This window comes from Tripterygium wilfordii, chromosome 15, assembly GCF_013401445.1.
Source record: "Tripterygium wilfordii isolate XIE 37 chromosome 15, ASM1340144v1, whole genome shotgun sequence".
Taxonomy (NCBI): domain Eukaryota; kingdom Viridiplantae; phylum Streptophyta; class Magnoliopsida; order Celastrales; family Celastraceae; genus Tripterygium; species Tripterygium wilfordii.
In genome coordinates this window covers 2,725,589-2,749,237 of record NC_052246.1, presented here as the reverse complement: position 1 = coordinate 2,749,237, position 23,649 = coordinate 2,725,589, and the positions used below count along the sequence as shown (strand labels likewise).

At 36.9% G+C, this 23,649-nt stretch overlaps 3 protein-coding genes across 5 annotated transcripts; 1 reads left to right on the top strand and 2 right to left on the bottom strand.

Moving 5' to 3' along the window:
* Nucleotides 1-473: 473 nt before the first annotated feature.
* Nucleotides 474-2,615, bottom strand: LOC119980112 (myb-related protein 308-like). The gene is made up of 4 exons (XM_038822773.1): nt 2,483-2,615; nt 2,262-2,391; nt 1,519-2,111; nt 474-523 (listed from the first exon to the last, which is right to left on the bottom strand). The coding sequence occupies exons 1-3, from the start codon at nt 2,613-2,615 to the stop codon at nt 1,559-1,561; spliced, it is 816 nt and encodes a 271-aa protein (XP_038678701.1). The 3' UTR covers nt 474-523; nt 1,519-1,558.
* A 2,652-nt stretch (nt 2,616-5,267) lies between these two features.
* On the top strand, nt 5,268-14,786 carry LOC120016505 (palmitoyl-protein thioesterase 1-like). Of its 3 annotated transcripts, XM_038869313.1 has the most exons (13): nt 5,268-5,421; nt 6,421-6,612; nt 10,482-10,566; nt 10,879-10,930; nt 11,027-11,047; nt 11,139-11,192; nt 11,969-12,019; nt 12,919-12,981; nt 13,330-13,395; nt 13,554-13,592; nt 13,741-13,863; nt 13,996-14,088; nt 14,217-14,786. In XM_038869313.1, the coding sequence occupies exons 1-13, from the start codon at nt 5,409-5,411 to the stop codon at nt 14,568-14,570; spliced, it is 1,206 nt and encodes a 401-aa protein (XP_038725241.1). In that variant the 5' UTR covers nt 5,268-5,408; the 3' UTR covers nt 14,571-14,786. The 3 variants fall into 3 exon arrangements, with proteins under 3 accessions (XP_038725241.1, XP_038725243.1, XP_038725242.1); XM_038869315.1 differs by lacking the exon at nt 6,421-6,612 and having other exon boundaries at nt 5,283-5,421; XM_038869314.1 differs by lacking the exons at nt 5,268-5,421; nt 6,421-6,612 and adding an exon at nt 9,331-9,705.
* Nucleotides 14,787-14,961: 175 nt separating this feature from the next.
* LOC120016506 (phosphatidylglycerophosphate phosphatase PTPMT1-like) lies at nt 14,962-18,695 on the bottom strand. The gene is made up of 6 exons (XM_038869316.1): nt 17,976-18,695; nt 17,419-17,541; nt 17,044-17,137; nt 16,076-16,158; nt 15,885-15,974; nt 14,962-15,537 (listed from the first exon to the last, which is right to left on the bottom strand). The coding sequence occupies exons 1-6, from the start codon at nt 18,195-18,197 to the stop codon at nt 15,145-15,147; spliced, it is 1,005 nt and encodes a 334-aa protein (XP_038725244.1). The 5' UTR covers nt 18,198-18,695; the 3' UTR covers nt 14,962-15,144.
* Between the last annotated feature and the right edge of the window lie 4,954 nt (nt 18,696-23,649).

The window sequence follows — 23,649 nt, the reverse complement described above, 5'->3', positions numbered from 1 at the left end:
TGATGATTCGAATCCTAAGCTAAAAGCAACTAATATATAATATGCTTATTTCTTTATTTTGCAAAAATGAGGACAAACCTCCATTAAATTTTTTTTGAAAAGGTAATAAATTTAATTATTAAGTTACCTAATAAATTGGATAAATGAGGTATGAGTCACCATAAAGATGGAATACAACATAGATAACTAAAAGAAAGAACAAATTAAGAAAATACAAATATTAAAATGGATATCGTCACACATTGTTGGAGAACACCGTATTACACCAGACACCGTCAAACAATTGTCAAAAGAGTCCGACTCCACCGGTCTACGCAGGGTAACAAAAACTAAACTAGAAAAAAAAAAATACACACAGATTGCAACTTGGATCTATAAGAGATGCCAAACCCTCTCACATCTGAAAATCTCATCACTAAAAATCCGAATATATGTCACCAGAGCACATCGGAAACGCCGATGATTCGAAGATCCGCGACAGATGGAGAAGATAGAAATCCAGAGAAAAGAAACCTGCAAAATCCTTATTCAAACACAAAAACATAACAAAATTAAACAAAATCTTGGTGGAGAAAGGGCATATCTAACCCATGGGATAAGATGAGAATTAAAGAAAGAAAGGGAAAGAAAGATTTGGGAGAGGAGGAGATCGAGGAGAGGCTGGGAAAGGAGGGGTAGGAGAGGTGGGGGAGGAAAAGGAGGCCAAAGTTTAATTACCCTCATAATTTTATTAATTACTCTCATTTATGGTGGAGGAAAATCCTAATTACATAGCAAAACTATTTTATTTTTTTTTACAGATCTACAATATTCTCAAAAGCCTAGTACAACATCTATGTAATATTCTAATGATATTGTTGAACTTCAAGAAAATAATTTCATGGTGTTATCAATATTACAATATATCCTAATTTGTGAATGCAAAACTTAAATATGTAAGAGTCGAAAAATAATAATCCACCATGAAACATATTAAAATCCACCACATAAACATATTAAGAATCCACAAGAGAAACATATCGAGAATCTATTAGAGAAACTTATTTGGAATTCACCAATAACGTATTTAGAATCCACCAGAGAAACGCATAAAACTCTCTAAACAAAAATAATTTGAAGATTATATTATCTCAAAAGGTTGTCTCTAAAATCTCCTACTCCACTTGAAAAATAGCTCATCTTCTGGTTAAGATTTGAATAAAAATATTTTCCCTCAAAAAAAGTAACAAATGTGGAGGCTGTAGAGCCGATACTTTAAAGTCTTTGAACCCATATATAGGTTGAATTTGCAACCTTGTGAACCTTAAAAATAAATGTTTCAAATAATATGCTTTGACATGTTCATCGACTTGCTCTCCACGAATTGCAAAGTAACAAATTCTCGCCAATCACAAACTCATAATTAACGATGATATGTAATATATATTGAATAACTAAGGCCGAGATAATGATATGTAATATTGAAGAACTGATGTTGAAACTCGAATCTCTAACCCCGACAAAATCAATATATTTTACCTCGCAATTTGCTGAAAAAGCAATGTAATTATGCCTTGTTTCACCACAAAGACAAGTTTTTGAAGTCAAGTTCATCATCATCTTGCTCTTGCCGGTTAGAATTATAAGGGCACAAGAGCTCAACATCAAAGTAAGGGGATTGAGGCACATTTGACGGATCAAGCAAATATGCTGCCAAGTAATTATTCGAGTTTTCAGGCGTGGACATAGGTTCCATCTCTAGAACCTGCAGATCATGAACAATGCGGTCTTCTTCTTGGTGTAAAAGAAGGTGATCGACACTGGTAGGAACTTCAACTCCAACATTTGCATCCGCCATAGAAGAAACCTCGTAACTTGGCAACTGGATCACTGATGAGTTTTCAACGATTATTTGATCAGTCTCGAGTTTAACTAGGTCATTATTAACTTGGTGTGATATTTCTTCTTGCTTTGTTTCGATATTTGAAAGCTCATCATGATTCGAGTTCTGAATCGTCGCATGAGCAAGTGTAATAGTCTCGTCTTCCACAAGTTTCTTGAGGTGGCTGTGCCAGTAGTTTTTGATATCGTTGTCGGTTCTTCCACGTAATTGAGCAGCAATTGCAGACCATCTGCCAAATGATGATAAATACATAATCAAGCAATCGTACCTTATAATTAATCAAGTTAACTATACGCAGAGATCGACTACGTTAATTACATATATATACAAGAATTCTCCAATTAAGAATCTGCCTAATGATATGTGAAGTAGTCCGTACCTATTCCCCATCGATTTGTGTAAGGTAATTATGGTTTCATCTTCCTCTTTGGTATAGTTTCCTCTTCTGATGTTTGGCCTTAAATAATTCATCCATCTCAATCTACAGCTCTTCCCACACCTTAATAGCCCTAAAATGAAAACCATTGAAACACAATTGATGAGTTATTACAAAGTCTCCGATCGATTCGTACCCTAGCCTTATTAGGGAAAAGAAATTACCAGCATGTTTTGGAAGTTGGCGCCAATTCCAACAACCGTTCGAGGTAACAAAAGCCGACAGTCTTTTGTCTTCCTCAGGTGTCCATGTACCCTTCCTCACCTTGGTCTTGTCACAGAATCGAGGAGTCCTCATTCTCTCTCTCTCTCTCGCTGGGTTCTCTACTTTTGCAGTGAAACTGAAACCCTAGAACTCGACTAAATGTGTGTTGGGGCTATTTATAGCACCATTCATGGCTTTGACCAACACGTGTTCAAACCTCGTTTAATATAATATTGGCAACATGCCTTTATGATATATACTGAAAGAAATCTACTAAGGCTTGCTCCTTATTCTATAATTTATATATATGGCACCAACAGCATTATTATTATTATTAAAATACGACCTTATAATCATACATGCATGTAGATTTTCCATCTGAATTCCTGGAAAATTCGTGACCTTGATTATACATGCATGTCGAGTTTCCATCTGATTCCTAGAAGACTCGTTTCATGTCCGATATTTTCATTATTTCCCACGTACCCAACGACTATGTACGGGTGTGATCAATTAAGATAGACAGGAATCCATGCTTCTAGTCAAGAACTCAAGAATTTAGAGTTTATGTGTTGTGTTATAACTTATATCTGCTATTTAATAAAAAAAATAATAATAGAAAAGGAAATTTTTAAAGAGTAACTTTACTAAAGACTTGTATTGATATAAATTATAATTCATTAGGAATTTAGAAATTTTTTTATTAAGTTAGCCTATAAATTAATATTTTTTTTGATAATTTCTGTTTTGATATGCTAACTTACTTCTGGTGATTAGATTCACTCATTTAATGTTTAGCTCAAAGAATTTCGTTTAAAATTTTCTTAACTTCAGGTTTAAATTAGAGATGCATGTTTAATTACTTTTAGATATGGTTCGTCTTTCTCTTTTCTAATATATATATATATATATGTAGAGAGAGAGAGAGAGAGAGAGAGAGAGTTATTTATGTAAAAATTATAGTGCGTAATTGCAACTATAGTTTATTAATTAAATCAATGTATTGATCATATATTCACACTTAAATTGATTATTATTGAATAAAGTATAAACTCATATAATTTATATTTTGTAATATAATCTGCACATCTCATTGCTAATGTTTTTAAACTCCAATTATTTGTTCATGACCACAACTTCTTGGTTTTTTGTCCCAATAATTATAATATTCTTTAAATCTTTCTAAATATCCTTTTACAAGAAAAACTTTATTGAAATAGACTTGAGGCACAAGCTAGAACTAGGAATAGGAAAGGTGCTTGAAAAAGAAGTTGCCATGTTCAAGAACCTGATCAACAATTTGTGTTAAACAATGATCCAATTTTATGCAATAAGATTGCTCAATAATATTGGGTCAATAGTCAATTCAGACAAATAATAAACAAATCTAAGCTTTTTTGTTTTCTTGTATGCCTTTGGAAATTTAAGGTTTACCTGCCCCAATGCTTTGATGGGGAAGTGGAAGTGCGTTTAGTTTAATTAAATTTGTCCATGTGGTACGCCTTACGCGTTGATAGAATTGACTATATACACAACCATTAATCAGCCAAAAATGAATTTTAAAAAGACTTTGTTGGGATATATAAACGATCAAAAAAGACTTCATTTTGCTACACAATTAAAAAAAGACTTGATCACCAAATAATTAAAGAAAGGGCAATACATATGCAATGACAACACATGCGACTTTTTTTTTTTCAAATGTGAACCTCACTCCAACTTATCGATAAATCCTAAACGATATGAAAGACCTCACAATTTCCATGGACCATTTGATACTTGGGCCGAGATCTAGTGTGAAAAAATATCACAATGTGACATTCGCACATGTTAGGTGAGAATGGTTCATATCGTAAATTATGATAATGAAAACACCTATAAAACTTAAACTCACAATCTCCTATTATACTAAGTTATATCACAATCAAATTTATCATTTCAGCTAACGATTTGTCCTGACATGTCCCTTAGTGTTTGAATTTTGAACCAAACATCCCTTATTGTGACACAACCATCAAATAAAGATAGCCCTTTTTCCTGCTCGATTTTCTGTTTGCAAATGGCTTTGATGTGACCCGCACGTTTACTTGGACTAAAATTAAGGCTTGATTAACATAACCTTGAATCTTATAATTCAACTTTAACAAAATGGGTTTTTCACTTAATTAATCACTTGTGAATCTCCACTTCCACCTCTTTTTTTATCTGATCATCTCATTTTAATGCTCCGATCCTACTCTCATACTGTTAAGATTAGACCATAAATCCAGGCCCCCCAAACGTCAGGGGGTTTCCCATGCATTTACCCACAAAATGGGTAATAAACTAGCACTATGGACTACGTATGGAAATGGGTTAGACCCATGCATGAGGTCAACAACGTGACTTCCTAGTACACATAAGCAAGTGTTGAATGAATTCAAACATCACGTGCGAATTACTTGAGTCACTTTGGCCATATCAAACCATACAAACTTCTATGAATCCGTAGTTTCCGTACCTTTTCAAGATTCATATATATTAACACGTGATTGATTGGTAGATGCAGCAATTCTTTGGAACACGTGCTTGATTGGTAGATGCAGTGTTCTTTGGACTTTGGAGCATGCAGGGTTTCAAAGTTCAGTTTGGGCGGGTAGAGCTCGTCGGGCCATCCGGCTCGTGATCACCTCTATAAGGCCCACGGCAATTGAGAAAGAAAAGGCTTTAAATGGGTTACGAAAGAAGTGAAAAAGCCCACCATGCTTTTCAGCCCAATTGCTTTTTGGATTTGTCTCAAATCAATGCATAGCTTACTGCTTAGTCTTCTGTTTATGGCTTTATGCTGAAGATCAAGTCACGGTGTGAAGTTTTTGTGTTCTCTATTGAGCAGCTTTTCTGGTTCAAATGGATACTGCAGGTATGCTTTTGTGTTTTCTTAATCTCTTCCAGAGTACATTCCTATTTTATATCGAAAGTTGCTTTCTGAAGTTTTCTGTGAGTTCAAAGTGAACCAAAATCAGCAGGTATGGTTAATGATTCTGATAAAAGCATGATTGGTGTTGAACTGTTATTAAGGTAGTAAATGAAGGAAACAGGTCATTGTAATGCTTTGTAGCTGAAATATATTGTGTGATTGCGGTGAGGTTCTGTTTGTTTTGGAAGGCACGCAAGGTGTTCGACAAAAGACCTCAATAGACTGTAGTTTGATAACTGTAGCTGCTTTTACTTGTTTAAAGTTGTGTTCTCTGGTGTCAATTAACCATGACCTCTACATTAGGAAGGGTGGCAACAGAGGCGGATTTACAAGCTACAGTTATGAGTTATGGGGGCAAATTCATACGAAGGGTACAATTAAAACTAAAAACATATAATTTTAAAGGCGTAATTATAAGGGTGTTTTTTTTAAAAAAAAAAAAAAAGAGTTGAAGGGGGGCAATTCCCCCCTCAAATGGCCTAACCGCTACTGGGTGGCAAGAGATATTGGCACTGAAAATCATCCATCGCTATGGCCGCCAACCTTTGTGATGCAACATTCAACCTTTGTGATGCAACATTTCCTGGTGATGATTGGAGGTCGGAGGACGCCTTAGTGGCCTAGCAATGACAGGCAATGGCCGTTTGGCGGTGCATGGAGATGCGTCTCGACCACAACTAAATTATGAGCTTCTGCAGTTTTGGTCTAAAACACTTGAATGTTGAAGATAATTTGACTAGATGGCATATTATCAACATTTAGGTGGTCGCCCATATTGTCTACATTTTCTTAGAATTTTACCCAAAAAAAAGAGAGAGAAGAAAAACCAACCAAACCATTAATTAAGTAGTTGTGCATTGTTACATTACATTCATACTTTGTGACTCAAGCACAGTGTTTCTTTAGCAGAGTTGACAATAATTGTTTATTTTTTAACTCTAGGAGAAGGAATGAGAAGTAGAGGTTGTTCCTTGTCCAAGGTCATACCAAACTTCTCCTTCATATCTAGTGTCTTGGGATCAACTCCATGTGGAAGGGACCAATCAAAGAAATGTAGCAGCGAAGCAAGAACAAAAGATACTTGCTTCATAGCCATGGGTAGTCCCGGGCAAATTCTTCTTCCTGCTCCAAAAGGTATGTATTCAAAATTAGTACCTTTGTAATCCAACGACGAGTCCAGAAACCGCACTGGTTTGAATTCCAGTGGATCTTTCCAATATGTGGAGTCGCGTCCGATTGCCCACACATTCACTATTACTTTGGAATGTTTGGGAATTGAATAGTTCATCACTTCACATGCTTCCTGTGCACGGTGAGGAATGAGAAGTGGTGTTGGAGGGTGCAGCCTTAATGTTTCTTTTATGCAGGCTTGTAGGTAGATTAGTTGAGGGAGTTGGGATTCCTTCACCACATCTTGTTTGATTTCTCTCTCAAGTTCTTGTACAACCCCCTTCATAGATTCAGGACTTCTTATCAGTTCCGCCATTGTCCACTCAATTGTTGAGCTACTGGTATCTGATCCAGCTGAGAGCAGCTCCTGCAAACACATCAATTACAGTTACTTGCGTTTTTGAAATGTTCTTCTTTTTTTGAATATTCATGAGAGAAAGAGATCTCATCAAACCTGAAGTAATTGATTGATACAGTCATCAGTAAGATTATTCTCAATTAGAACAGCCAAGAAATCTCTTGATAAACCAGCTCCATTTTTCTCTCTTCTTTCTTTGATTGTAGGAGCCCAAGTGGCATTCATCTTCTCACACCACTCCTTGCTCTTCTTTTTTAGACCCTGAAGATCTAATCTGCTTAAAATCGGATAAAAATCAGATATATTTGGGGAAGCGAGTATCTCCATTGCTGTTCGTATAACTCCTTTGATTCCTTCATTTCCACTATCTTCCTCCAAGTTAAACATGTCTTTTGATAGAAGAATATTTGTCAGCATGTTATAAATACTAGTAAAAACTATCTCCCCAATATCAACTACCATACCTTCCTTGCTACTTATATATTTTACCATCTCCATCACCTTCCTCTCTCGTAAACATTCTTGAGCGTGTAAAGCTTTGGCTGAGAACAGCTCAGTTCGACAAATGGTTCGAAAATACTTCCATCTCTCACCGCATTCAAGAGCAAGTCCCATTGACACGTTATTGATTTCTGATTCCTTAATTGGAACCGATTGAGGAACAGATCGTCCAGACAAAACACGATCGTGGGTCTTGAGAATTTCCACGGCAGCCGCAGGTGATGAAGCCACGACCATGAGTTGGGTACCAAGTCTCAGAGAGATGAGAGAGCCATGCATTTTGGCAAAGTTTGCAAGAGTAATATGAGGCATCTTTCCCATGTGAAAAAGATTGCCTACCAATGGCCATGGATATGGCCCTGGAGGAATTTGGAGAGATCTAGATGAAGTTTTGAAGTATTTGACAATGAAAATGAGAATTAAGAGAGGTAGGAGGGGCAGAGCAAGAGAAAAGTAAAGATTTGGACTGTCAGCTACACGAGTTTGAGACATGTTTTTCAAGAACGAAGAGAAGTTCTAATTCTATGCAATGCTAAAGTGGTCGGTCATATTTTAGGCACTGATATGTATGAGATATATAACAAACCAAGATTCCTCAATTCCTGTAATTTTTTATACTTTTTTGTTTTATATCAGATACCTAGTGGTGATGTTGACACAATGTTGTTGATTTCCTCAACCCAGTAGACTATCTGGAAGGACATCTTTTCTTTGCAAATGATTCAGGCAATTCTTAGTATAAGAGTTCTTTTCATTATCATATTAGTAGGCATACAGATTCATGAATACTAAACATATCAAAGATATTGTTTTTGTAGGGATCCAAGTATCTGGAGATTTACCTAGTGTCCAGACTCCAGAGCATCCAGTCATCTCATTAAAAACAACAACTAAAATTTAAGTATCTTTGCCCAGTAAGACTCTTTCTTTTCGCTAGGCCGGCCGGCCGACCCCAGGTATTAATTCAATTGTTATTACATGTTTTTGTCTAACATTGGCCCATAATTAGCATCCTTAGGTGAAGCTTCTATGATTTTTGGATATTGGCATGTTGTTTGTGATCTTTCATGTTCCTATTCGGCTATACCAATACGTTGTAATATACAGACCAAATTCAGGAAGATATATCTGTCAGAACAAGGGCATAGCATTGGAAAAGCAAGCAGGAGTGAAAGGAGACGCAGCCGTTCAGAATCAGAAGAAAGATAGATTCAGATGAACACTACTGCTCAACACTGATTTTTAAATATTATGTGTAAAAAAGTTGTATATTCATGGATGCACAGGAACTCCCCTGTTCCCCTGTGTACTAATTACTTTTGAATTATTTCTTAAATGTTGTGCCTCTTCCTATTCTCTAGGAAGGGACAGAGCACTGTTGGCCTCATTAAAGCATGTGCACTATATCAGGCATCATCATATGCCACATAACAAAAATAAGTTGGTGTAATTTTTTTTTTTTACTTATGATAATTGTTCACTTTTTTTGCACAATGGGATCCGCGACCAATGCTATTTGAGCGTGCACTGGTTAAATCCATCGAATTTGTGTATTAGACCAAAACTACGTATGTCAGATAAGTCTATGAAAAATTTATGTGCATGCGACTGACTACAGAGAGGATTCAACTCTGATGGTAGAGATGAGTAGATGATTAATCTGCACCTTATCACCAGGCCAATATCATTATTTGGCGAGTCCGAGACCTTGGTGAAGAATGAGGCCCAGTTCAAAGCCCGTGAAATGGCCCAGTCATATTCGAGAACCAAATGTGGACGCATAAACCACTGCTCAACAAACCGAGGACACGAAAGTCAGTGCGGGGCCAAGTTGAAACGTGAGAGATCGATCATTAATTGGTGAATTGAAGAAGCAAAATTTTTAATTTTTGTGGTCTGAACTCTGAAGGGGAAATAAATGCTTCCATAATTGCTGGGGCGGTGACTCATCCGATCCCCTCCGTGTTTTGAGCTTCTTCTTCGCCAATCACGGAACACCAACTACCCCACTTGAAGCTTCAACCACAGCCTTCACTTCCTTCCTTCAAAAGTTCTTGGAGACCACCTTTCTCACAAGATTTTCGCATACTAACTAAAACCCTCTAGTTCATTCATGGCTAATTATTGGCAAGTTGTTTCCTTTATCGCATTCACAGTCATCCCTCTTTCATATTCGATACCCTTCATTGTCCTCCACGGTAATTTCTTATCCTCTGTCCTCTGTTTACTCTTTTTGGTGTTTTCTTGAATGTTAATATTGGAGCATTCAGGGTCAATTTAATGTTTTTTTTTCCTTTGGGCTTTAGCTATTTGTGAGGTAATCATGATGGAAGTAGCTATTATTGATATATAGTCGGAATAATCAGTTCCCAGTTAAGCTTGGAGTAGCTATTCTGTGATGTATTTTGCCCATAGATTTGTTATGGCATCAGAATAATATCAATAAAATAGGGATTTCAAGTTTCACAAATTATTTATTTTTTTGGTGCAAATTGTTGCCTGAAGAGTAACCAGATTGGCAGGTTGAAAGCCTTAGATTGATATGAGAGACAGAGAAATTGATGCCAATAAGTAGGTTATTGGTTTCTTATACAGTTGTTAGACAAGTGGAAATGTTAATTTATTTCCCTGGATTTGCCTATGTTTCTTTGTTCCTGATCTGGAGCCTATTTGGTTACCAAGTTGGCTAATAATAATATGTTGAGGAAATCATCCAATTTTTCGTTGTATTGTTATTGTTCATTATTCCTTTGGAAGCCTGTTTATTTGGCTACTTTGTTGATATCCAGATATTTCTTTAATTAGTCTTGCAGTTCCTCCACTTTTTTCCCCCTTTAAATATAAGAATCATTTTCATTTTTTGTGTTTTGTTTTATTAATTGTTTAACTATTTTGCAAATCTAAAATGTTTATAGTGTATGGTCTTTTTAACATTCAGCATGTTGTAGCAATTACTAATGCTTTCTGTTGGCAGGTATTGGAGATCAATGTTCCCATCGAGGAGTGAAACACTTCACTGATCTATTGAGCAGCTTTTCTGGTTCTACAGGATACTGCATGTATGCTTTTCTGGTTTCTTAATTTATTTCAGTAGAAAATGCATGTGTAATCCTTACATTGAAAGCTGCTTTCTGAAGTGTTTTGTCAGTTCAATGTGGGCCAAAATCAGTATGTACGGTCAGTGATGCATGCTGCTCTCAAGATGATCAGCATAGCTTGATGTTTTTTATAGACAGATCCTTAAATTTGTGCTAAATGTAGGGCATAACGTCTGCATTATTACCACTTCCTTCAAGAAATCAATATAACGGGTTTAGTAGACTTTACACTGTGGTTTGTTCCTTTGATCATGTTTTTTTTCTTTTCTTCAGAGAAGTTGGAGATGGAACATGGGATTCCTGGTTCATGCCTCTCATGGAACAGGTAAAACTATATTTACAACTACAACAACCTGACAATTTTGAACGCAATTTTTTATGGCTGTTTTGATATGTATTGAGCTGTGTTTCTTGTTTGCAGACACAAATTGTTTGTGACAAGGTGATTGACCACGCTGGGTAATGATATAAGTTTCGTTACCATTGCTTACAAAGTCTTGCCTCCATTTGACATCTCATCATCGTATATTCAGGTGAAGCAAATGAAAGAACTGAAAGGGGGTTACAACATAGTTGGTCTCTCCCAGGTGATTTACAAAGAGGCACATTTTGTCATGCTACATACTTCTGATTATTTTTGTGATTCCTTAATTAGTTGATGTCTTCATTGATCGATGTATGTTTTAATTGTTTGTCGTTTATTGGAGGAAATGGTTGCTCCAATTTCTTTTTACCGATTAGGTCTATGTGATCATTCCTCTGCTGCATAATTTGTGGCCTTTCGCCTATAATTTTTTTCCTAAAATAGAACCTTCACATGATTCTTATTCTTCACTCTTTACCAAACAAAGACCTGGATGAGGAGCTTCTCCCCTTCCCCTCTTACTCTTACACCTCTCCTGGCAGTCCCTTCCCTACATCTTACCTACTAAGTGAGGCATAAAGACTTACACTGAGGAATCTTAAATTCTCCATCAGGAAATGACTGATGGACCTATTCATGACATGATGCACATCTTATTACTCATTAAAGGGCATTGTTAAAGGTGATATCAAGTGCATCCTAGCATGGGAGGATGTTAAAAACACATTATAGACAGGATTCCACTAATATTTGCTCTTGGAAATTACATTCATCGCATCGGTTATAGATATCAACTTTAATTTTTGTGAAAAGAACCTTCCTTCATTCTGGAATGGCAGAGAATAGATAGATATGTATATTGATTATTTTGAAATATGTTGTGGATCAAGCATTTTTGTTTCTTTCTTGCTGCTTATGATTTCCTTATTTATGAGAACTTAATTATGCTTGAAGGAGTGAAATGTTTGAATTTTTTTGATTTTTCTGCTTCTTTAACAGGGGAACTTGATAGGTCGTGGTGTTGTAGAGTTCTGTGATGGAGGACCCCCTGTAAGCTAGCTTGTGAACTTTTATTGCTTTTCATGAACTTTGGAGTTACTCTTCAGTTAGATGCTTGGTCATTCTTCTTCTCCTCCTCCTTCTTCTTCTTTCCTGAAATTTCTTTAAATTTTATTAGAAGAAGAAAACAGAACTCCACTGCCTAAGTATGCCAGATCTATATGAACAAGATGTAATCAAGTGGGTGAAAAGAAAAGCAGCAACTGAAGTTTTTCCTGCTGTTAGTCGTTTCTAGATGAATAATTTCTATCGTATGCAGCATCTAGCAATGAGAAAGGAGAAAAAGACAGAAGAAAAGAGCATAGGAGAAATTATCATTTAAATTAAAGTAATATACGTAGAGTTTCGGTTAGAATATCGCCTCTTTTAACCTTCCCAGTTCATGCGAAAAATGACTTGCGAGTTAAGATGATGGATGTTTCACCTCAAATCCTCACTGGAACTTTCAGGGAAGGGAAAGAGAACCTATAATTGGAAAGGGAATTTTTGTAACTTTTTTACTGATAAAGAGATCTTCATGAATTTTACTGCATTAATTATTGTCTCCTGAACTCTGTTAAATTGAGTTACCAAATACATTCTATTGAGCCATTGTGATATCTACAGTTAACCGCATACAAGAGATTTGGAATGGTTTTGATCTTCTTTCGGCACTTAGATTACTTGGTTTTGTGTATGCATCTTTTTTTACATCATTGTTTTCTTTCATTATGCTCTATATCCTTGATCATTAGCAAAGATCTATATATTGTCTATTATTGCAGTTTGCATGTGTTCGCTTCAGAAATCTTTCCAAATTATTAAATTTTTTGCATTCTGACAGTCTATATTCTTATTTATATGAAAACAAAGAAAATCTGTAATTTTCTTCCTTTGAATCAATGAAACAGGTTAAAAATTTTGTATCTTTAGCAGGACCTCACGCTGGTACTGCTTCTGTTCCTCTATGTGGAGTAAGTAATATTTTAACCTCCATCCATATTTACATTTCTTTTGGGTATAAGATAAATAAGTTAACACTAACAGTGGAAAATAACATGCTGGAGGTATCTTTTAATCTTGAGGTTTTTTTATCAGTAATGACATGATTTTGGTCTTGAAAAATATATTTATTTCTTATATGGAAGGCGATTGGCACTTCAATTTCAGAAGGACAGATGTGGCTAGAATCTGAATTTTCTTCAACTAACTTGATTTTTCTTCCATAACAATATCAGTGGGATTGGAAAGCTATTCACCGTTTTCTTTCCTCCTGACATGAGCTTTGATCAATGCTATTACCTGTGATTTTCTGTTTGCAGTCTGGCATTTTGTGCATAATAGCAGACACCCTAATTAAGTCAGAGATTTATACAGAATATATCCAAGTATGCTTCAGTCCCTGAGCTTTCTTCAATCTTAGTCTTGAAGACACTTTTTTCTGTAGTTTGAGTAGGACTAGTTTCCCGTACTGTTTATTTGCTGTCGAATATTATTATTCTCTTGATAACTGTAAGAAATGAAAAAGATTCATGTGAATTTGCAGAATCACCTTGCTCCCAGCGGCTATCTCAAACTACCAAGGGTGAGTACCTAACTTGGTTTTGTATATTAAGTTCTTAAACGGCTATAATATGGCCATTTTCATTTATTAATACATCTGTGATAATAGTTTGGGTTAAACCCCAGTAATTTGTGGATATGAAAGTCACAATTTACTTCTTAACTTCCAGGATCTCTCGAACTATATGGAAAAGTGCAAGTTTCTTCCACAGCTTAATAATGAACTCCCCGATCAGCGAAACTCCACCTACAAGGAACGCTTCACTAGCTTGCAGAACTTAGTGCTTGTAATGGTGAGCTAGATTTTATTTCCTATCATCGTATTGTTGATATCTGTTCGCATATTTTAATTCTCATCTCACATTTTTTAACCAGATGTGGAGTGTTTATCCTTTTACTCCATTTTATTTTCATATTTGAAACAGTTTGAGCAGGACAACGTTTTGATACCTAGAGAAACTTCCTGGTTTGGATATTATCCAGATGGGTCATTTGATCCTGTGTTGCCTCCACAAGAGGTATTACTAAATGGCTTTATTTTCAATGTTACAACAGTATAAAGCTCTCTGCCCCTTCACTCCTCCGTTCCCTATTTTTTCCCAGTTAGGTTATCTGATCGTAATTTTCGTTTACTACGATTTCGCAGACAAAGCTTTACAAGGAGGACTGGATTGGTCTTAAAACCCTAGATGATGCAGGAAAGGTCCACTACTATAATGTATCAGGGGGTCATCTTGGAATATCTGAAAGTGATATGAAAAAATATGTTGTGCCGTTCTTGGTGGACAAGGCATTTGCACAGAGAGCAAGCATACAAAGGGGGAGTAACACTAGACTGCGTGGACTCCCTCGAAGAGGGACCCAAAACCAGAAGCAGTTCAGTCACAGTACATCAACAGAGAGCGTACTTGATGGATCTTCCTCTTATAGGGTGCCCTCATCAGTCGAGAGCTTCATGGGGGAGCTTCTTGGGCTTGCAAGCGATGATGGTTTAGACTAAGGCAGAGCAACACCTCATCAGCTTTGCCCTTATACATACTCAGTGCAGAATGTAGTTCCACTGCTGCTGCTGCTTTTCCACGAAAATTCGAGCTTTTAATAGTGCAATGATTGAAACCTCAATGATAATTTTCAGGATGTAATCATTACAACATTATTTGCAATGCCCTTTAAAACCATAAGTTGCCCAGCTAATATAGGAACTTCTTGTTCTATATGTTATCAGTCATTACCCTCATTGCTCGGGGTGAAAATTTCGTCTCTGTAATTTGCTTTATCAAATCCTGTCCACAAAGTTCAGGTAACACTGTAGTCTAATTGCATGACATTAGCAAACTCCTAGCGTGGCTGTAAAACAATTTTAAGGGATAATACAATGGAATGCATCACTGTTTGCCAGATAAAACTCACATTTCTTCCATTGAGATTCAAGATAGAAAACAACTTCATTTACAAAGGATTGAGTGAAGAGCTTTGAGTTCTGCTAGCCACAACATTTATTCGAATTTTTACAATGATAAGAACAAGCTGAGGGAAAAACTTGTCAAGCACCTTTGAAGTAATTATTTGCCTTCTCAGTATACATGGATGTCCACACTAATACCTCCAAGGCGATCAGCACTCATTGAGCAACTGGTATCTGAATCTAGTTTCTCCTGGGAAATCTTTTGGTGGGTGCAGCAGCGAAGCCACAGGCAGGAGATCCCAGTAATGGCTGCCTTACCAACAACTCTAACACGGTAAATCACGCTCAAGTCCGTCCATATCTCGCTTCCCATGACACCTGATCCCATACACGGGTTATAACCATCAAGATCTGCTTCTGTTATAACGACAACAGAGCCATCATCAAATGCAACAATATCCTGCGAAGATGCTGCTGCCGGTGGGGTTTTCAGAATAATATCAGATATTGTGCTGTGCAGACATCCAATCTTCACCATAAGATGGTAATATTCCTGAACAGCCTGAAATTGCAACCAATTACAGCAGCTAAGGTAAAATAATCATTGCTTAGAAAGACACAATTTTGTGTGTTCTATACTAGATTTAATCGGCTCTTTGGGGTATTCTTGCTCTAATTGGCTTGGGCTAGTGTAGATTCATTATGTGCTTTATACACTAGAGCTTGTATTAGGGCTCAATTCTATGAATTCCATCAATCAAATCTATCTTTTATTTTGTTGCTTGGCATTTTCAATATTTGTTTGTTGTGTGATTCTTAACCAAGTCCTCAACACAATATCACTAAGTTGCTGAACCAAACAACATTTATCACACACCCCATACAAGTGAAAAGCCCGCCCAACAATACCTGCCACTGGGATGATGCCAAAAGCACCCTCGGCCGTATTGACCTCACAAACTGATATGCACCCTCAGGAGTCATTTGCTTGTGTTTGACCTATAGAGAAACAAGATCTCAGAAAACAGAGAGAATATTCAAGAAATCAAATGAAATGACCAACTTATTTTGTCCCCTCGTTTTCTTTTCCTAGCACTTACCAAATAACATAGGACAACAGTTGTACTGCGCCCCCGACCAGCTTTACAATGGACATAAGTCAACTGCCCAGATGATTCATTTTCTTCAGGATGACAACAGGAGCAACCATGGCCATCAGATAAATATTTCAAAAACTGAAAATTAAATTCAGAATAGGAAAAAGTAGACAGAACTTCCCTTCGTATGGGACAGCAGAAAAGCTATGTGAAACAAACATGCTTTTGCAACACATGTAACTAATTTTTCTTCGTAGTTGATATCAATGGATTTGTTCACAAGTACCAATACTATTATCATTCAAAATATTAACAAGTCTGAGTTTGCACCCTTCAATTCTCGAGGAGGTAAAAGGCTACAGCTAAAAATATAAGAATAGACCCAAAAACCACAACATAATTGCTTTCATAGCACCTTAAGAGTGGAAAACCCTCCAAAAGTGGATTCTGTTTCACCGAAAGGAAATTTTCAAAGTAGCATTTGAGCTTCCAACAAGAAAATTTTACCCACTCATTTGTTCCTAGTTTACTGAAAAAGGAATGATGCACATTTTCAGCTATTTACATTTCATACTTAGTTCATGAGGGAAAAAGGCCTAAACAGACATTGTCCAAAATAATCTCATTACATTATTAAATTCAGCTATAGGAGACTACAACCTCGCATTATTTGTGTAAAAATATTGAACGTCACAAGTTGTTAAGCAGCCATACATTCAGGTTTAACTAATTTCAAAATTTTTGTTTCGAAAGAAACTAATTTCGAACTTATTGCCTTGTTATCAATATTAGCAACAGGACCCAGCTGGCATATTAAGCATCATAAATCTGTATGTTTAGCGAATCTCAGGATTCCTTCCAATCAAACATCAAGTCACACATACTTTCATATAGATGAAAGGAAGTTGTTTCTGACTACCATTTGAGAAAGACTTCAAAACAAGTAAACACGATTTGAAGGGAGTACTTACTGAAAATAAAATCAACAGCTTTGCATATATCACTAAGGGATGGTGCAAAGCAGTAATCTCTAGTAGGGATCACCAAGTGGTCAATGCCATGAGCCTGCCAAATATTTGATCAAAGACAATGAGAAATTCAATAACAACATAGCATAGCATCCGAAGCAAAAATATAAACAATTGATGCAAAATGATGCGTAAAAAAACTCCACAAAACAAAAAAACATGTCTGTATATGGGAAAGCTACAAGGGGGTGGGATGCCTAAAATATTAATAGATGGAGGTGCTTCAACATATTAGTGTCATGTAGCATACAACACAAACATTGCATCCTTAGAGAGCAGAGGTGCATGAAATACCGCAAACCAAGTATTTTTGCTTACATGATATAGTGACGTTGGAACCAATGTTTCGTAAGGCTCATTCAGTGTGATAACTCCATGAACATTGAGCTCCTTTAGGCGAGGAACATCAGTAGGGAATGGAACAGCGCCCAACAGTACAAACTGAAAATGAAGATATTAGAACCAAGATAAAATTTTGGACACCACTGCAAAAACAGTGTTTTCATATACCGTCTGTCCATAGAACCAACTTTGTAACCCTTAACCATTTTAAATTGAACATACTTGCATAATATAGTGAACTATGAGCTATAATACGGGTCAAGATATATTTGAGACACGTGTAAAAATTTGACAGACCACGATGATTCAATAGAATGGAACAAGCTATATCTAAACTGGATGATAAACACTCTACAAGCGTTAAGCATATCATGTGAAAAATGGAAAAAGTACACAAGAAAAAAAAATCAAATTAACAATTAGACCCTCTCAATCATACAGAAATCCATAACAAACAGCATTCAAACATTCCCACAAATAATTAACTTTATTTCAAAATATTATCGAAAATTAAGCAGCGAATGAAATTATACCTCGTGGACTCTATCCCACCAACGAAACTCAGCTTGTATCTTATTTCTGACAACATTGTAAAGGAGAGTGGGGTAAAACAGAGCGCGAGCTCCCGCTCCAATCAACACCCTTTTCGTACCGGAGGGAAGGATACTTCTGCTGTTAAAGCCCTCATCCTTATGAGCAGAAGCCTGATCTTCCTTACAATCACTCTCCCCTCCCTTCAATTCCTCAATATACATAGCCCCAACTCAAAACAGAAGAATCAAAAAAGAAAAACCCAATTATACGTAATCTCCCAAATCACCGCAATTATATGCAAAAAAGGAGATCAACGAAAAAGGAAACAAATTTTTACACCAATAACAGAAAACCTAATTTACCCGCGGAATTGACAAACAAAACCTATGATAAGTTACAAGAAGAACGCGCAATAAATCTTCAAGTGATTCATCGAGAAAATCAGGATCATGTTTGTGAAATTCAAAAAAAAAAAACGATCAGTCGGTTAAAGATCCGGAGACGATGAGAGTAACAGGGGATTAGTAATCAGTGGCTTCTGGGATTCGAATTTGGAGATTAAAGAGAATAATCGGAAACCATAACCCTAGAATCCGAGTTGTCTTCGCATGAAAGAGAGGATTGCCTGAATTCTACTCCTCCACTTTTTGCTCAACAAACTCTCTAATACTGGAAAGAGAGGTGGTCCTGAATGGAATTAAGAGGTTTCGACACGGAGGCAAAGATAGTCTGACAGGTAGTTATCTTTGGATTGCGAATATTGGTTGAACGTGCGCCACGTGGTACCAGATGATTTAGATTACAAAGTTGTTGGTAGTTGTTTGGTTCCAATAATTGCAATGATGGTTCTTAGTAAAGAAAATAACATCGAATATACGAGAATACAAACACGTCTCAAGTGTATCATCCTCATTCCTCAACCACCAGAACACTCTGTTTTCACGCACTTACTCGTTCAACCACGCTTACAACGACCCCCATTGCCCATCTAACCACCTTAGACACCCAATTCAAAAGACCCAACTGACTCCTTGCACCAAACAAAAGGGGAAGACACACCAGGCAGAGATGAGAGAATCTGGACCTAGAGGATTTCATTTGGAAGGAACCAAACTGCAAAAGTCCAAACTATTGTCAGTCAAGCACCTGGTGCATTGTTATACAAATGAAAAGAGCCTACAAAGGGTTATCTAATGACTCTGCATTGACATCAACAACGAAGAGAACAGATTTAGTCAAAGTTCCGGCATTTTGACATCAGAAAGGAAGTATCATATTCTATGACTGCCGCGACGAAAGCCAAGCTGTTCAAGCTGCTTGGTAGGAAACAAACTCTAATTAGTTTACTTAAATAAGGATTTCTAATTAAAAAGGTTCAGAATTTGGGGGTTTGGAAGCGAATTGAGCCAGGGAGTGGAAACAGAGACGAGGAATCAAGGTTAGAGGTGATAATGGGCTGAGGCTCGAATAGCCGGCCTGTAACTTTTAGGGCCTGGACAAAACTTGTTGGGCCATGAAATTGAGGCCCGAATAGATGCACATTTGAGAGGAATGTGTGCCCAAAACTCCATAAACCGCACTTTTGGCCTAAAAAGCATATACCAAAAACCCATTGTTGAGCTTCAAACATTGCAAAAACCAACAAAAAAAAAACATAAAGAAAGAAAGAAAAAGGTTGAAGGAATCAGATCCATGCGTTGTCTTGAAATCAAACTTTCGGCCACTAGAGAGAGAGAGAGGATACCTTAATTATAAGGGATTTAACTCTCCCACTCTTAATCTACCTTTCTTTTTATCATGTTCTTGATCACCTCCTTTAAACTATTAACATGTGCAATTAGGATCATAAAGGTACAAATCATGGTCATATCCTACACAATGTCTTACAAGTCTGACTCAATTACACGAATACCAGCCCACTTTTTGCATTCATAAAAACCCTTATCTGCTTAGCTATGTTTAATCATGATCATGGAAACTAAACACAAACATTATCAGCCGTATTAACACAAAAGATAGATGATCCCTAGAGTCTGCTACAACATAATGAAATAAAAACACAAAATTATGAAAATATCTCTAAAACTTTAATAGACCCATTTGAGACCCTAAACAGTGGTGTTTGACAAGTATATGATGGGGCCACATCGAAACGAGTCTTTGAGCCAAGTTTTGTGTAATTCTCACAATGTGACTTTTCAAATCCTACTAGTCTGTTTCTTCGTGGAAAATCTCATTCTGAAAAATTTTCTTTACTACTTTGTGGCCACTTCACTAATTATAGAAGCCAACCAAAATGTGGTAAGTTACTATAAAAACATTACCTAAAGTGTCCACTATGGTGTGAGTGAGATTTGGGTCTTCAACATAAATACAAATCTCATCATCAACACTTTAATAGTCACACAAAGAATATATCTTTGTGTATGTAAAGGTTCTTGAGACACCTCATTAGTCATGGAACAAAGACGATGAGAATATAATCAACTTTGTATATAGTAATAGAGAAAAGGAGAGACAAACATGGAACTTTCTTGACCATTTTTTTATTAAGACGGTTATAGCATTTCAAGTAAAAATAATGTGTTGATGATGAGGGAAATCACTAAGGGAGACCATACCAATCTCTTCCTTTAGGGCAAATGCAATGTTGAATTGATATTGGGCCAACAAAGATGTTGTATTTTGCTGATGTGGCTGTATTGTAAAATGTGTTTTGCTTATGTGGCTGTATTGGGATAAGTGTTTTGTTGATGTGGATGTATTGATATTTGATGTTTTGGTGTAGTTTTGTTGTGGATAATATGGAGGAATAGAATGTTGTTGGGTTGGGTGGAAAGAGAAAGTGTGTGGGAAGAAAAAGTGTATAGAAATTTATGTTTTGCTGATGTGACTGTATTAGAATACGTGTTTGACTTGACTTTTTGTATAATAGAGGTGGGACCGGGCCAACAAAAATGTTGGCCCAGTAAGTTGTTTCTCATTGCATTTGCCCTTACAATTGATTGTATAATAATGTATGTCTATAATTGTTTATTGCAAGTGTATGGAAGTCTTTGCGTTTCCTTTAAGAGCATCTAACGTCACCTAGCATTTCTGTAAAATACTCTGTACCTCCACACTAGTAACATTTTATATGTTTTGGACCAGTTCATATTGGCCCGTACGGCTTTGTCTTAGTATGCCCAAACTAATTTAAAACAACAAAAAAACACTTGTTAGCTCCAACGTCACTTAGTAACTCGTCCATTACCATAAAACTTGACAAGATTGTGACCCCGCCCACTCCAGCGAACTAGGTGCTACAATTTCTCTCTCTTAAGTTGCAAACTCAAAACATTTTGTTGTTTTTTCTTTCATGGTCTGCATAAAAAGCTAGCGTACGCAGTCCAAAAGTAGAATCCTGAACCCTCCACACAGCCTATTTGCTCTCATATTCTTCATCATCCCCTCCCCATTTTCTCTACCATTGACAACTGAGTTAACAAATTAGCATCACAGATTTCGAATAACTGAATAAGGTTTTTTTTTGAGAAACTCAATATTTCTTTGCATGGCTAGCTAGCTTTTGAGATCCCAATTGTATTGGATTCAATAACAATCCTTATTGTTCACACATCACAAGCAAATTGAGGGTGTGAAGAAAAGGCTAATACCTAAAACAACAAAAAGGCCAAACAAGATACCGTTATCACTGGAAGACAACCGTCGAAGGCAAAGCAATCCTTCAAATCTCCTCACTCACACCTTCCCAAAGCTTTACTCTCTCTCTGCACTTTTTATAGTTTTCCTTCACCATTAAGTCTTCTCTCCTCTTCATTGTCTTCTTATTCTCTTAATAACACAAAAGCAACTCAACAACATTACCTTTGTCTCTCTTCTTCATCAATGGCAGATGTAAACTATTACACCAAACAACCACCACCAAACCAAGAAAACCCAAGTAAGTTCTACACTCATTTCTTCTACAAAGCCCTATCAGTCTTAGTATTCTTAGTTATACTTCCACTTTTTCCTTCTCAAGCCCCTGAATTTCTCAACCAAACTCTCCACACTAGAGGCTGGGAGCTTCTTCACCTTCTATTTGTTGGTATCGCCGTCTCTTACGGGCTGTTCAGCCGAAGAAATGATGAGACGGAGAAGGAACAGAGCAACAACAACTACTCAAAGTCTGATAATGCACACTCAATGGTCTCTAGATTTCTTCAAGTATCATCTGTTTTTGATGATGAGAGCCAGACCCCATCTGGGTCTGATGTGAACAAGGTCCAGACATGGAGTAATAAGTATTATAGAAATGAACCCTCTGTTGTTGTTGCGCAAGACCACTCTGTTTATAGTGAACAGAGAGGTTTACGTTCAAGAATTGGTGAGAAGTCATTGCTTCTGCCGGTTAGAAGCTTGAAATCGCAGGTTTCGGATTCGAGTTTTGTTGAATCTAGCAAAGAAAGTAGTGGAAGCTCTAAGTCTCTTAGTAGGTCGGGTTCAAATTCGGGTTCTAAAAGGTTTTCTAGCAGTACAAGCAAACCCAATATTGGGGAATTGGGAGGATTGGATCATGTGAATTTGGAGCACAAATTGAATGATAATGTTGTGCTTCCTTCGCCGATTCCGTGGCGTTCAAGATCAGGGAGGATGGAAGTGAAGGAAGAAGCTGATAGTCCTCCCCTGCAGAATCCATTAATGGAGGAACATGAACTCGATAGGATTGAATCCAGGTCTCTGAAGCCTCCATCATCGCGTCTGTCTCGACCCAATTCTTCATCTTCTTCACCAAAAAAGTTGTCTCCATCAGCTTCGTTTGCCTCGGAACCACAAACTAAGAATGCAGATGATTTAATGAAGAAGAAGAGCTTTCATATCTCTTCTCCACCCCCTCCACCGCCACCGCCACCTCCTCCTCCTCCTCCAGTTATTCGCAAATCATCATCTTTGAAGCCGAGCAATGCAAGTGAGCCTATGTTGATGGGCAGAGAAGATTCAGGTTTGGAAGTGAAGCCAAGAAGGTCTGTTAATAATCCACCAATCGCAAAGTCTGTTAGAACCATCCGATCAAGTGATTCACCCATCAAGTCAGCGAGATATCGAGACTTTGAAGATAAAATCAATGGCTATGCAGAAAGCCTTGAAGGTGTCAAACACAGCTTCAGGAGATATGCAGAGGAAGAGGAGGAAGAGTTTGAGGACAAGTTGATGATGGAGTCTGATGGAGAATCGGGAAGTGATAATGATGGAAATGAAGCAAGTAGTTATGTTTCAGGTAATGCAGGAAGCTCAAGAAATGAAGAAGAAGAAGAAGCAGTTTCAAGCAATGTTAGTGATGGAGGACCAGATGTTGACAAAAAAGCCGATGAGTTCATAGCCAAATTCAGAGAGCAAATCAGGCTTCAGAGAATAAACTCCATAAGAAGTTCCAGTGCAGAGATTAGTACTAAAAACTCATCAACGTAAATAGTTGAAGATAATGGCTTTTGGGTTTGGTATTTTTATTTTATTTTATTTTCTGGTTATGCTTTTGGCATCAGAGACTTCTTTTTTCTAGCCAAATTTGAGATGGCTAATACATATAGCGTGACACCTAAGCCACTATTTAGAGTGATAAAGATTGTGTGTATCACTCTAGTGATCATGGTTCGAATCCCCCTCTCCCGTTTCAAAAAAATACATATAGCG

Excerpts from the sequence above, each read along its gene's own strand:
- LOC119980112 (XM_038822773.1), bottom strand. The coding sequence starts at position 2,615 with ATGAGGACTCCTCGATTCTGTGACAAGACCAAGGTGAGGAAGGGTACA. Across the intron at positions 2,392-2,482 it reads CCAACTTCCAAAACATGCTG|GGCTATTAAGGTGTGGGAAG; the intron begins GTAATTTCTTTT and ends TTTTCATTTTAG. Across the intron at positions 2,112-2,261 it reads CACAAATCGATGGGGAATAG|ATGGTCTGCAATTGCTGCTC; the intron begins GTACGGACTACT and ends ATCATTTGGCAG.
- LOC120016505 (XM_038869313.1), top strand. Across the intron at positions 11,193-11,968 it reads ACATAGTTGGTCTCTCCCAG|GGGAACTTGATAGGTCGTGG; the intron begins GTGATTTACAAA and ends CTTCTTTAACAG. Across the intron at positions 13,396-13,553 it reads TTTATACAGAATATATCCAA|AATCACCTTGCTCCCAGCGG; the intron begins GTATGCTTCAGT and ends GTGAATTTGCAG.
- LOC120016506 (XM_038869316.1), bottom strand. The coding sequence starts at position 18,197 with ATGTATATTGAGGAATTGAAGGGAGGGGAGAGTGATTGTAAGGAAGAT. Across the intron at positions 16,159-17,043 it reads AGCTGTTGATTTTATTTTCA|AAAATGAATCATCTGGGCAG; the intron begins GTAAGTACTCCC and ends GTCATCCTGAAG. Across the intron at positions 15,538-15,884 it reads TGGCATCATCCCAGTGGCAG|GCTGTTCAGGAATATTACCA; the intron begins GTATTGTTGGGC and ends TTGCAATTTCAG.